The sequence below is a fragment of the Urtica dioica genome, chromosome 4 (assembly GCF_054948205.1).
Source record: "Urtica dioica subsp. dioica isolate 48M chromosome 4, U.dioica_male_clone48M_v1_H2, whole genome shotgun sequence".
NCBI lineage: Eukaryota > Viridiplantae > Streptophyta > Magnoliopsida > Rosales > Urticaceae > Urtica > Urtica dioica.
Window position 1 is genome coordinate 5,720,932 of NC_142759.1, and position 15,874 is coordinate 5,736,805.

The 15,874-nt window shown below is 32.7% G+C and overlaps 1 protein-coding gene across 1 annotated transcript; it reads right to left on the bottom strand.

Annotated features, from left to right (window-relative positions):
* Nucleotides 1-2,348: 2,348 nt before the first annotated feature.
* Nucleotides 2,349-5,681, bottom strand: LOC149399673 (V-type proton ATPase 16 kDa proteolipid subunit). Its single transcript, XM_089611907.1, has 3 exons — nt 5,480-5,681; nt 5,109-5,394; nt 2,349-2,859 (listed from the first exon to the last, which is right to left on the bottom strand). Exons 1-3 carry the CDS (start codon nt 5,556-5,558, stop codon nt 2,727-2,729), a joined length of 498 nt encoding a protein of 165 aa, XP_089468033.1. The 5' UTR covers nt 5,559-5,681; the 3' UTR covers nt 2,349-2,726.
* Nucleotides 5,682-15,874: the final 10,193 nt, after the last annotated feature.

The following is a 15,874-nucleotide window of genomic DNA, read 5'->3' on the forward strand; positions in this document are numbered from 1 at the left end:
TTTGTTAAAAAGAAAAAAAAAATATTTTTAAACAAATCGGCTAGCTAAAAAAAACTACAGAGTTCAATTTTTTTTTTTTTTTGAGTCGTTGCTGCCTATGACAACTGGCAATTAATTTATATTTTATATTTTAAATGTAGCAAAATACAATCGATTTACAAGAAGACAAAGGACCCAAATTTTCAAGTGCCAACTGGATCATCAGAGATTCAGATTTCAGAGTGAGAATGGCTATGGAACAGAGATGTGGGACCACTACTAGACAGTAGACACATCAAAACCCAAAACATGAACCGTTTTTTTTACTCTGGAAATTGCGTATGAATATATAAGAGAAGAATGACCTTAAGCTCTGGCCATCAATATCATCATACTGGTTTTAACCAATTTTAGTACAGTGCCTTTATTCCACACAGTAAATCTTTTTGGGGGATTTAAAAAATTAATCTTCTTTTGAAAACGAATATTTTGTTTCCAATGCCTATTCTATTTTTTTTTCTTCTTCTTTATACGCATGCATTAAATTATGCATGCAATGAAAGATAAGAAGCATTTGGCTAGAAGCCTAGAAGTCCGAGAGATTCTTCCGGGCAATATTTATTGGAGAAATGAATGTAAAACATAATAGATGTATATAATTTGTTTTATCTGATAAATATCGATAAATTTATATATTATACATATAATCTAGGAGGCAATGGAGGGAAATATATAATTTATAGAGCGATATAGTGCATAGGACAAAATGTATTGAATCTTGAAATAGTGACCGTTAAGGGTATCACAATAGACATTTAATTTAAGTCGCTTTAAAAAAATGAAAAATATTGGGGGTACTTATCTGACAAGCCAGTTTAAATTATTTTATTGGTACTGTTGTTCTCAGATCATTTATTTAAAGAAGTTTGTATACATGTGTCTGTATTATTGTATAATTGTTTGTTAGCCTCTGAAAAATTTACAGATCTATACACGAATTTAAACTCCCTAGAAGACTGACCAGTTACCAGTCCATCCATTCCCAAGTTATTTACTTTGACTTACCGTTGATGAAGAGCTCACAAGCACAACGAGCAAGATTATACCCTACACAATTATCAAGGCAGTACAACTCTCAAGAGCAAAATATCCTTCAATCCATTTGTAGCTGTATATTACAATTTGATTGCGAAAATTTGTCATTTTGTCGTTAATTTTGACTCATTACGAACAAAATGTAAAATTTCACAATCAATGAAAACTAGAAGGAAATAATGGTTTCCGTCATCCTCTCTAAACCACAATCTCCTTCTAGACCTCTATTGAGTGACACACCACTCTCCGGTGTACGACAGTGTGTTAATCGAGAACCATAAGAGAACCAATTTCTACTAGTATTAAAAGACTTGGCTGACTTTACTACGTTAATTGAGAAGGTAAAGCTAGGTGTTCGGTGGGCCAAAGTGGTACCGAAATGGGGACTATGGATTTTTCGATGCACGACAAGCTGACTGGAATTCACTTTGATAACTAGACAGTTAACGCCACATATCAATACGAGGATCCCAAAATAAACAGGATCCATTAGTAAAATAGCCGATTTAAATATTTGACATTGCTAAATAGCCAATATTTAGTAAATCTTAGGTAGATAGTCACTTTCAGACGTAAATCTTAAGTAAATAGCCATTTTTATATAACAAATGTTAGCTATTACCTAAGATTTATGTCTGAAAGTGGCTATTTACATAAGAGTTACCAAACGTTGGCTATTTAGCAATATCAAACATTTAAATCGGCTATTTTCTAATTTTCTGAAGAAGAAGAAAAAAAACATCTATTAATGATAATGCTAAATATTATAATGCAATATTACATATTTGATCCTTCATTCGGGTTAGATTACGCTGTAAAATTTGGAAATCCAGGAGCCAAGGCTTATTTTAAGTTTATTTGTTAGGATTTATGCCTTGATCCTACACATTACATAAAATAAAAAATATGGCCTCTTGGAATCTTATTTGCAACGGATTACATATTTGAATGCTCTCGTTACATTGATTCGGCCAAGAAACCCAAATATAAAAAATACCTAATGCCAATAAATAAAATGATGACAAGTTCACAGAATTAGGAATGACTCTATCTTCTTCTAACTCACCATACACAGGAAAAATATGGACAATGACATATTCATAAGAACCTATATAGAATGATTATGGGAGTTGTTTGGTGACCGGCTATGAACAGTAAAAAGTTATATGGGTAATATGTGTATAAAATCATCGTTTTATTGCACATTCCATAAGCTATGAGCGAAAGATATCAATGACATATTCATAAGAACCTATATAGAATGATTATGGGAGTTGTTTGGAGACCGGCTATGAACAGTAAAAAGTTATATGGGTAATATGTGTATAAAATCATCGTTTTATTGCACATTCCATAAGCTATGAGCGAAAGATATCAATACAACAAACACAGTTGATAAAAAACAGAAAGAAAAAAAAAAAGAGCTCTTATGTACCGCCATTGATGAATGTGTCTCTAAGCTACGTTGAATACAGAAAGTAGATAATCAACGGGAAAGCTTTGAGAAAAGCTTTATTTAAAATAGAACAGCTCATATTTCAGTCAGGAGCCAGCAGAGAGCTTAGTGTAAAATAATGCCAACCGATACCCCAGATAAATAAATAAACAAATAAATTCACACAACATTCGTCGAATTCCACTGAGATTTCTCTCTATTCCGCTCTTGATTGGCCAGCTCGCGAAGATAGAATAATACCCACAATGAGGCCATACAAAGCCAGGGCTTCCGCAAAGATGAGAATCAGAATCATTCCAACAAAAAGCTTTGGCTGTTGTGCATTAGCTCTGCGTAAAAAAGAGGGTGGTTAAACAGACTCTGAAAAAGTGAAAAAAATGGTGGATTATCATCAAAGATTGTAGAGACTGTTTAGAAAAGAAGAATTATAAGCCAGCGGATGATTCCTAAATCTTGGCTACTTGCATAATAAAATCTATTTTGCCCAAATCTTGGCAAGAGACAAAAACTTTCTTCTTGTAGCTCATTAAGAAGACAAAAACACATCTAACTTGGCAAACTTACAACTTCACAGCATGAATAATATACAGATTTTACTCTGTAACGAGGAAATGACATGATATATATATATATATATATATATATATATATATATATATATAAATATAAATATATATATTTTTAATGGGATTCGATCTAAACGTTTCTTCCTTTTTTATTTTTTTATTATTTATGATGTATACGTCCCTAAACTTACAAGTGTTGATTTCTTATTGATCAGTTTGTGGCAGGTTCATTCAGTTGATTAATACTCGCAAGTTCACGAAGTTGAATTATTGGTCGAGTCATAAACCGAAACAACTTGCCACATTGATTTCAAGGACTCGTCCATGACAATACGACTTTAGGTTAGAGGACTTTTAAATATAATTTTTTTTAAGGAGAGTAAAACAACCAGGCAAACTACTAGCATACACTCTAAACAGAAGAAAGCATATTTTATGGTTAAAACTTAAAACTGAGGACAAAACAATAACCATAGAGTATACAGTGAAGACGTGTCACATTGATTATGTACAATGACAGGTAGTTATCCTATCTTTAGTTCTATCCAGAATACATTGATGTCCGTAAAGGATCAAGCAGCCTTAATGAGAGGTTTTACATTAGATCTTATTTCAATTTGTAAACCATGCGGAATATAAAGTTTCCACCTACCTGTGAAATGGCCTGACATCTTCAGCCATTTTCTATACTCAGCAATTTGAGTGTGTGTTTTCTTGAAGGAACACAAACTAGAAAATACTAAATACCAGACAAATGAAACAACTGAATAAAGAAAACGCTCCATTCCTCTTCAGCTTTTTTAGGGTATCTTGGGGAAAAAAAATCCAATTGTTTTAATAAGGGATATCATCAAATATTACAGCTATGTAATGGATCTAGAATTTGCTAGGGATAATGGAGGGAAGGAGTGGGGGAAATAATGAGTATCACAGGGATTTAATTATAATAATATAATAAAGGAATTTAGTCAAATTACTCGTAATGGTCGGGATGCAGGGTAGTGCTTCTTCTAGTGTCATATCAAACATATAAATCCAACTATGGTGTACGCTATCTAATAAACCAATCAACATCCACATAATAAGTAATAAATTTTGACTGAAAAGGCACTGTCCTGTTAAGTTCAGAAAAGTAATAGAGCAAGGGAACTAAAACATGCAGACAATGATCCACAAAGATAGAACTTATTAAGGCAAAGTAAACAAAAAAAAAAAAAAACTACAGCACGACAAAATTCAATCACTGAAAGGATCTTGAATCCCATCACAGATTAAAAAAGGGAAAGAATAAAAAAAAAGGAATGTTCGAGTACTCATATCACAATACATCCACAAGGAGAACTACTCTTAAACAAATTATATCAACAGCTAAATACATCAATGTCCAAATCAGCAAACTCACCAGAATAGACCATACATATACATTTACTTAAGAAGACATATTGCACAAATCATTGATTCTTCTCAGATAACGTTAACCCTAGTAAAACCATGATAAAGTACACTATCAATATTGACATTACACGGGAAAGAATACAGTGTTGTTATAACCTGCCAAGAATCTGTCTCCCACTTCCAGAACCAATCGTCAGACACAAGCAAAGAATAAGAAAGTTTATCTAAAAGGACCTGAAATGCATAATTCTGAATTTTGACAGGTTACTCAACTTGCAAACTAACAACTTTCTATAAGCCGATGGAGAAGAACTGAATAAAGAAACCAAAGGCGGACTAACCCAACCAGATCTTATCATCGTACAGAATTCAGAAGTCATGCCAAAAGATAGTGAAGTAAATAATATCAGCATATCAGATACTCGTTAAACGATTACTACCATAAATTCACCAACCTATCATAATTATTTACTTTTTAAGGAAAAATTTAGCACACAGCATTTGTAAATCAAATCACGTCAGATATCAGATCAATCATAGCAAATCCAACTTATTATGATCCAAATCAAAGCTACCAAAACGCTATCAAACTAAGAGATTTAAAATCGAAGCAGTACCTGACACCAGCATCGCCGACGATGCCGATAGCCATTCCGGCGGAGAGACCGGCGAGACCACAAGAGAGACCAGACGAGAGATGAGCGTATCCATCAAAAAGATAGTATGATTTCGCCTTGGGATTAATCCCAGTGCTAATGATCACAGCGATAATTAATCCGTAGATACCCAACACACCAGCCATAACCACCGGGACGATCGACTTCATCACGAGCTCCGGCCTCATCACTCCCATGGACGCAACTCCAACTCCACTCTTCGCCGTTCCGTACGCCGCTCCCATACCTAACAGCGACGATTTCACGTAAAAATTCGAAGCTTTTTTTTTGTGTTTTTTTCGTTCTTATCGGGAAACAAACGGAAAACTCACAGGAGAAGATGAGCGCAGCGGCGGCGCCAAGGAAGCCGAAGAACGGAGCAGTTTCATCGCCGCTGAAAGTGGAAGACATTGTCGCCGATTCTTCTCTCTAGGGTTTTGGGGAATTAGGGGTTTGGAATATAATTGGGGATTTCTTCTATCTTTTGATCGGTAATGAGTAGCTATGCTTTGTACTCTTTTGATATTTTTTTATTATTTTATTTTTTTAAATCAGACAGGTGTGGCCGTTGCATTGCACGCACGAAGCTTCCTGCGTTGGGTGGGTCCCCAATTTCCGATTTCTCTTTTCTTTATTATATTTATTTCAGCTATTTTATGGGCCTAGGATTTTAGTACACTGTGGGCTAAGGTTAAGAAGCCCCTTTAACTTCGATTGGGATTGGGAAATGGCTAGATGTAGTAGTCTTTTTAATGATTTGGACCAAAATATAGAGTTTTTTGTTTTGGACACTTTTAGTAGTTGCTTAAGTGAGCAAATACATATTTGCCCTTCTTCTTCATTCTTCACGTTATCTTCTTCTTCTTCTCTCCTCACCCGTGCGACATTGGAGAGCAAACAGAGCAAGGAAAACAAAAATTCCAGACCACATCATCCAAGCTCTCTTCTCGGCCGGCCACCCAAAATCATCACTGCCACCTTTCCTCGTCTTCCTTCTTCCTTTCCTATTCCCGCGCGCCACCACCGAGTCTCCTCCATCGCGCGACTCACAGCCACCGATCCTCCACCGCGTGCGCGCCAGCCGAGAGACGGGAGAACGCCGCTGCCGAGTCTCCTCGAGCGCTCGACCGCCGTGAAGTGTGCGCCGCCGCGAGCTAGGAAACGTCGGGAGGGAGAGAGAGCTTGTGGAGGAGGCCGGATTTCAAGAACATAGAGAGGTGATGAGATTTCTTCATATTGTAATCCATGTTGATTAGGGTTAGATTTTGATTTGGGGGTTTTGGTTGTGAACGCGTTTTGATGATTTTAGTTGAAGATTTGAATTGCTTTCGGTGATGATTCTTCTGGTTATGGGTTTGTTCTTGGTTTTGGACGAGTGTTGTTTTGGATTAGGTCTTGGCCGTGAGCTTGGTTTGCTTGTGTGTTTTTGGCCATGAGCTAAGGTTGGCCGTGAGCTTGGTTTGCTTGTTTTTGGTCGTGTTTTACGTTTTGTCCGTGTGGTTCTTTTGGGTGGGAATTCTGAAATGTGTTGTTGTTGTTTAGTGTCTTGTGATAGAAAATCTGAGCCTCGGGAATTCTGAAATTTGAGATTTGATATTTCGTTCGGGCTCGGGTTTCTGTTAGTTAATTCTGAGATTGAAATGTGGTTTTTATGACGAGTTAAGTAGTTAAGAAATTGACTCCATGTTCATTTCTGAATTTCACAGCTCAGTCGCAGATCAAGTCAAAGCGAGCGAAAATCGGCGTAAAATGAGCTCGTCGAAGCCGAATAGTAGTGAATTTAGAAAAAGATTTTAAATCTCGATCTCACTCGTGAGTCGTTTATCGCTTTATAGCGTTAGACTCGAGTTTTAATTTTTGGATTTGAGATTGTATTCATGGATTATTAATTATTTATTTAAGAATGTTCGAGAATTTAAATTCTGGTTAATTAATTCAAAATTCTCGGTTTGTATGATTTTTCGGATTATTCATTTAATTTATTTAAGACTCGTTAAATTCTCGAACCCCTGAACCGACTCGCAGTGAATCCCGATAATGAACCTTAAGCTCGTCAGCTTCTCCCGAATCATTGACTAATGAGATTTCAACAATTTGAACAACTATTGTCATTTATGTTTAGGAATTATAGACGTCAAAAAGACATAAATTACTGAAATTGTAACATATAATTAGTCATTCATCCATTATTGGAATACACTCCCAAGTTTCAAAAAGACATATAATTAGTCATTAAACTATAATAACTGAAATTAGTTCCAAAAACACATACAACTATAATAATTCATCCATTCCTCTCGGACAAAGGAACTGGACTGTTGCATGTAGTCCGGTTGTGACCAACTTCTCCACATCGCGAACACTTCCTAAGAATAGGCTATTCCCCTTGAGAATGTATATGTCTCTTCTTCGGTCTACCGACGGCACGTGATCTGTATGTCGGAGGCTTGTCTCTCATTTATACAACAAATATGTTCACTCTCATACCTGAATAAGAAAATTCAAAAATCAGAATAACTTTAGATTGGTATGTATAATTGTAATAAAACTGTCATAAATTGTAGACTTATAAGTCTACAGTTAACAACAATTGTAGATATCGACGTCTAGAGTTGTAGTAACTGTAGATTTATAATATCTACAATGAGACTATTTGTATATATGTATATCTACAATTACACCAATTGTAGATATACATGTCTACAATTCTTTCAATTGTAGACATATAGGTCTACACTTTCAGCAGTTGTAGACTAATAAATCTACAACAGCTTAAGGTGTAGACCTATATGTCTACAATTACAAGAATTGTATACATGTATATCTACAATTACAATAACAACGTATGACGGGGACAGTCTACAATTTCAGAGATTGTAGACATGTATATCTACAATTCAAGAACGCGAAAAAAACTCAAATGTTCAAAAACACGAAGAACAACACACAAACAAACCCAGCAACAAACAACACAGAGACGACGGGTAATGGCACCAACAAACCCAGAACGACACATACCTGAACTAGATCTCCGGCCATGATTTTTTTTGCCTCACCACCGGATCGCGGCCATGAACAATCGTCGTGATTTAGAAACAAAGCCATGTGCTGAATCTCAACAAGGTTCATCCTCATGTGCTCACGCGCTCGAGCTCGTCGGTGGTGAGCGAGGACGACCAACATAAAAAGGTAAGCTTTTTTTTTTTGTATGTCAACATGAACGAGAGAGAAAAACAGAGGAGAGAGAGAGAGAGAGAGAGAGAGAGAGAGTATAAAAATTAAAGGGCAAAGAGGGTAACAAAGATTTATCTCTCCTCATATTGGTAGTATAATTGTCCAAAAACATGTACCACAACATTTTGGTCCAAACTTTCTAAATGACTACTAGTTGAGGCCATTTCCCATTGGGATTCTAGTATTAATCTCAGACATTTCGAATTTTTTAACTTTGAATTTTAACTCCGTAATAATTGTAAATATTTCGAACATTTTAAACTTAATATCTTATAATTTTAAACTTTTGATTAACATTTCGAACTTTTGTATCCATAATTTTATAAAAAGCACAAAAGATACATCATCAGTCGATGTGGGACTTCCTAATACACCCCATTAAGCCAATGATTGAACAATTGGTGCGTGAAGTTTATAGAATCGGATGGTCCAACATCGAGAATGAGTTTGGCTCTGATAACATGTGAAAGTATCATGGGTTACTCCTCTTATTGTCAATTGATTTTAAGATGGAACACCATGATACTTTAATATGATATAAGAGTCAAGAGCCATTCTCGATGTTGGGCTATCCGTTTTTACAAACTTCACGCACCATTTTTTCAATCTTGGACGTGAGGGAGGTATATCAGGAAGTCTCACATAGACTGAAGATGTATTCTTTGTGCTCCTTATGATGTTATGGATTACTTATTTTATAATCAATTGATTTTAATATAGAACCTCGTGATACTTTAACAACGGCTAGCTAAGCCTAATTTAGCCTACCGTACAATTTGCTATTCATTTGTTACAAGTCATGTAAGTAAAGAAGTTTTGAAAGATAACCAATTTCTTCCATGTAGTTTACTTGTCATCTTTTCATTGTTGATAAACACGGCTATTATGATACGCTTATCTTCAAGGGCGAAATGATTTGACTTGAATATAATAGCATCAAAAATGGGAATTATACGTTTCTGGACTCAAATTATTGTCCAAGACAATTAGTTTCCATGATTAGTAATAGTTGTAACACTAATTTTTTTTATTATATAATATTATTTACTATGTTATTGGCTTTTCACAAATTAGTCACTCGTCACAAAAAGAGATAAGAGTCCAAAAAAATATCAAATATATAATCCATGATTAGAAAAATTACACGAAATAGGTTATGTGAAACGTTAGAAGTGCAATATAGCCAATTTTTCAAACATCTTTATAATGTAGTCACATTTGATGACATGGCCTAATTATTCTTATAGCAATTTACATTACTACCCTTAGTTATAAAAACAGTTCAAAATGCCCGGTAAGTGTAACACACGTTTTAAAGCAGCCAAATATCCAACATTTAATATAAGTGATACTCATTTAATCGGTAAAATTCTCTTTCTTTTATAGCCCATTTGTTTTGCTGTAAATGTATGTTGATATTGCCGTTGACTTTCTTTTAAATTATTATTAAATTGCCATATAGATCCACTGATTTGGAATTAATTATATTTAAAATTTTCAACTTAGCAAATATGGTTAGATTAGGCAATTGACCATTTTTTTTTCATTACTTGATTTAGTTATCACATATATATTTATATATTTAGACGTTAAACTTCCATGTGTACATAATTAAATTTTTTGAACGATTGTTTGAGCGGTTTCTCTTAACGAGGGATGTCTAAAATTTTCTATGATAAGAATTTTATAATGGTTTCTTTTCATCATGATCATGTTTACTTTCAAAAGTGCATCGAAATAGATGTTGATTCTAATATGCTTGCGATGTTTTTTGGTTTCCCAGATTGTTTCGATAGAGTATCATGGGTGGATCATCGTTTTCATTGATTGACCAAGTGTATGTAATGTTTTGGAGTGTAATAGCAAAAGTATTGATGGATCCTAATGTAAGCAATTATATTGCTTATTTCCGTATATTTTGGTCTATTTCAATATTGTCAGATTAAATACTGTTAATTATGCTTAATTTTTTATGCGTACAGGTTGAGCAATAAATGCTCAATAGTCTTGCCACCAAAAGGTCAAAGCGTAAAAGTTATCGGTCGGCCAGTGAAACAATTCATCTATATCATCAACGATGTGACGGATATGAAAAAAGAAATAAAAAGAGATCCTGCAAATTTTAAGCATCACATGTGTTTTTTATTTATTTTTTATTTACAAGAAGTTTGAATTTAAAATAATAATTGAGGTTGTGTGTTTTTTTAAATAGATTTTTATGCTATTTTTGAAGTGCTTAGTTATCTACACATAGTTTTCAAACGAAAATAAACACATATTAACCATAATTTATTGAGTGGTGTATCATATTTCAAATCAATTTCAAGTTTCAACCAAATCTGCAGAAAACTACTACAACATAAAATTTAACATTACATCTCACATAAAAAAAACTACCGTATTAACAACAATACACTCTATGAAGAATTAGAAATAGTGAATAAGAGCGATTGTAATGTAAACTCGTTTATTAAATTACGTGTGAGTGAAAGTAAGAATTCGGTTAATTTTTAAATATTTTATTAAAGATTTCTTTCATTTTCACACTGTGTCATAGGATTTCAATAGGTTCTAAGCAATATTTAATTTTTTTTTCTTGTCCATTATTTAATAATGACTTTCCTTTTTATATTTAAAATTTTAAAATTTCAAACGTGAGATGCAATTATTTAGCTGATTTCATTGATTATCAATACGAAAGTTTTGAAACGTTGGGTACTGATTTGTTTCTATGATTTACGTTACATAAATATATTTTCGATATTTTCTATCCATTTATTTTAATAAATGATTACATTACAAAATTTACTAAACGTTAACTAGATCTTAAAAATCAAGTTTGAAATCGATACCGTTACTAGATCGCCCTGATTATAATGAGCCGTTTAAAGTTTGATGGAGACTGCTACACAAACGTGTATGTGAATGCTTAACCTTTAATGCACTGTGATTATATTAAGATCATCCCAACCGTATTACACACAAAAAGGCCCTCTGAAAGACGATCACCTAATTGATTTCTTCCCTTCAAAATCATTTTTTAATTTGCTATAATATAAACAAGTGCTATGGGTGATTTGTTTGATAACCTGAAAAAGTATACTAATATGTGCTTGAGGTTTGTTCATTATGTGGGAGCGTTATGATGAGTTGGGTGATATATATATATATATATATATATATATATATATTACCAGAATGAAACATGGTGTTATTCATGTCAACATAGTCTAAAAGAAGAGGTGTGTCAATATATAAGTCCACCGTAGGGATGACAATTTGACCCGTTACCCGCGTTCCGACCCGTTATCCGATTTATTCGAGTCGGATAATATCCGTTTTTTTTAGTAAACGGGTAATACCCGTTAAGGTTTTAACGGGTCCGGGTACGGGTAACGGAATAGTCATCCCGTACCCGGTTACCCGGGACCCGATCCGTTAACTTTTAAATATTTAAAAAGATAATAATTTTTTATATGTTGCAATGAAGATGATAGCGTTGCAATGAAGATGATCAAATTTACAATGAAGATGATCAATTTGCAATGAATACTTCTTTTGTATTTTTTTATTTATGTTCTTTATATTGTAGTAGCACTTTGATATTTTTCACCTAAATTTTATTATTTTTAAACTTTATATTATTGATGGATTTTTATTTTATAAACGGGTATATCCGACCTGCTACCCTTTTTTAAACCGGGTAAACGGGTTACGGGTCCAATATTTTTAACCCGCTTACCCGGTCCGTCTCAAAATCTGGGTAAACGGGCCCGGATAACGGGTAAAAAATTATAGTGAGTAAGGGTAACATAATATGGGTACCCGGCTTTATCCGTACCCGTTGCCATCCCTAGCCCACCGTTTGTTTGGGATGATATGAATGGATATTTCTAAAGCCAAGAGAATAACCTATTAAATATGAATTATATATACATTACACATCTAATGTGATATGCCAAATAGAGGCACCACAGATAAATAATTATGCGGCCGTTTGTGGACATTCTCTTTAATATATGGAATCATTCTATATTATGTTTTTATTTTATTTTTTGGTTTTCTATATGATGGGCGTATCTTTTTTATTATATCATTTACAATTAATTAATTGAAAAATAGTTAAATTTTAATTTTTTTTTAGCAAAATGATAAAATTATGTCGTCCGATTTGTTTTTTGTTTTTTTTTAACATTATCCTTAATTTTATTTTACTCTCCCATGTTGAAACAAGTTTCCACCGTTTAAAAATTTATTGACAAAGTTAATAAAATTATAAACAGGATACTTGCACATTGAATTTTAGATAGTTAATTAATTATAGACAAACTTTAACAATTTTCAAAGAAAAAATTGTATTAAAATAGTCAAATGAATGGTTATCTTCAATTGAAACTATAACTTAATTATTCAAATATTAATAATACAATTTAATTCATGTTTACGTCTCTCCTATTATGGCACATTCATTTTGTCTCAGTTTGAGATATTATCTTATTTTTAAAGATAATGGAACTAGAATTCTAACTAAAGGATAGTTTAAATAGACTATATGTCTAATTCTAGCTTATTTTACAAACCCAATATTTTCAATTAATTATTTAGTTTGAACACCCTCTTTTATGTCACGTTTCCAATTAAGAGTGATCATTTGGATCTGTCTATATGCATTAAGCGATCGGAGCGGTGTTAAACAGTCCGAATTTATGAGTATTCTGCGAAGATTGACCTATTTTATGCGAGTTGTGGTCGTCGAGAGCTAGTTCATTTGAAGATTCTCAAAGAATCGAGTGAAAATATTGTACCCATGTCATTTACACTTTTGTTTCACTTTGTTGTGACCGAAGAGTTTCAATTTCATAAAATAATGTTTATTACCCTCGGTCACCTTCTTTACGATATTAGTACACAAATTTCATTGGATGACACGATAGTTTCTTGACTAAAAATCAATCCATATAGAGAAAGAGAAGAAGAGAAAAAAAAAACAATTATTAAAGCAAGAAAACATTATTCAGGATTAAAACTTTTTGACAAATTAGCACAAAACAACCCGTGTCTAATCAGTGCTCCAAAACGCATCTAGAAGAACAAAAAGCAAGCATGGACATGTCTCTTTTGTGAAAAACATAAAAAAAGAAAGAAAAAAAAGATAAAGAACAGATCTAAGAAAACTCAGTATATATATACGCGGCTAGAACAATCGTGTCATAATTGTAGATTAATAGTTTGGACCCCGCTATTGATAAAACATTCGAAGTTAGCCCCAACAAAAACGATGGATATCGATCGATCGATCGAATATTGATGTTGAACTCCGTGTGTGCGTGTCAAAAAGGAACAGTGAATCAATCGATCGAAGCCAACCCATATCCAAGTGAAAACCCACCAAATCCCATCATCTCAAAAAGCTCATCTGTGACTAGCTATCATCTCATATTCAATTAGGTCTCTGATCAGTCTTTTTCTCTCAATATTACTTGTCCAACTTTGCTAACATGCCCTATTTTCACAACACAAAAGATTGTATCTGAATAGCGTATCTTTTAATACACATGTACACGTATACATTAATTCAATACATAACTATTCTCTAAACATCATATGAATAGACTAAAGATGTGTTTCGCACCAATGTTGTATTGCCTTCTGTAACGAATTAAATCATGTTTCCGATTTAGCATTATAGAAAGTTCAATAATTCCTTACATATATATTTATGGTATATTTTTAACTTTTGTTATTCTTGTTCTCTTCTTAGATATTTTTTGTTGGAAAAAAACGAAGACGATAGATTCTCTAAGAATATCGAAACCATAGATTTTGCCAGAAAACAATAATTTTATACCGCCAACGAAACGGTTATAGGACAATTGTGCTTGTAACTCACCGTAATTAGTAAGTCAATAGCCAATTAGGTCTAACTTTTATTAACATATATATATATATATATATATATATATATATATATATATATATATATATATATATATATAAATAAATTATCCACAGGTAATCCACTAATTTTTTTACATGATGAACAATCATAACCTCATAGAAATAGAATGACAAAATTTAGATGCAAATAATGAATTTTTTTTTTCCATTTAAACAAGAGTCTAGAAAAACACAGACACTTCCACCAAACGGCCGGTTGTTTCATTATATATATATATATATATATATATATATATATATATATATATATATATATATATATATGGTAGTACCGTTCCATGATCGAATATATATATATATATATACACATATAATAGTTTTTAATCCATCATTTGGTGTGATACAAAATGCTAGAAATAGTATGCCTATAAATGAAGAGGTGCAATTATAGTGTAACATAGTGCATGGTCCGTTTGAAAGAAGCTTATGTTTCACACCTCGCTATAAAAAAAGAAAAAAAAAAAGAAGAAAGAGTATTTGTGAAGCTCAAGTTTTTGTTTTGTCATTGTTTGACTTAATCCATGGCATTATCGCGTAATTAATTTCTCTTCACCAACCAGTATCAACCTACGTATACATCCTCTTTACATATTTAAACGAAGAATAATTGGTATTTTCTGTTCTTCTCTTCTTTTAGCCTAAATAATTTACTCTATAAAAAGGTTATTAGATATAGTAATGGAATGAGGCAATGATAAATATAGAGATAGAGATTTGGAGAAGGGTCAATGTCAAAGGGTTAAGATCCTAATAGGACCCCCAAGGATCTCCTTTTTCTGGTTACGCAAACACCTTATGGTCCATCTCTTCTTAATGTTTATATTTTCTTTTAGCTTCTTACGCATATTTTTTTTTATTTTTTTTCATGGTATTGTGGAAGTAATTTAATATGAGATAGTCATACCCAGATATATCCTTGTATCGCAATTATACTACCAGTAATATAACAAAACGGATAGATAATTGTGCTAGTGTTTTTTGTTTTGATTTTTTTTTTTTTCATAATCTTTTTATGTGTATACGTAATTTTACGGTCAGTTTAATACCTAATATAGCGTTAAAACTTAAAACAGTCCGTGGAAATAAAATAATGAAACTTATTTTAAATAAACAGAGAAGCTATGAACAATATTTTTATGATTTTCTAGCTATATATAACGCCAGTATAAGGGGAAATTTCACAAACTCTTTTTGAAGATAATAATTCTTTGAAGATCTCAAATCTTCAAATATTCAATACATATATCTATTTTATTTATTTTTTAATGATTTTTCTGTTATTTCAAATGAAACCTTAAGCAACTAAGAAAAAAGTTATACGAAAATAAATGTAATATAGTAAAAAGAGAGTGAGACAAATAAAATTGTATGAAGTATTTTGGAATAAGAATAAGAATGTATATATATTATCGGAAAACACGTTTTTAAATAAGATAGAGTTTCCACTTAAAGAAAAAGGAGATCTAGAGATAGCAGATTTAGATACACCATAATATCACCAAAGTCTAACATTCAAATTTACCTCGGCTCGTTTG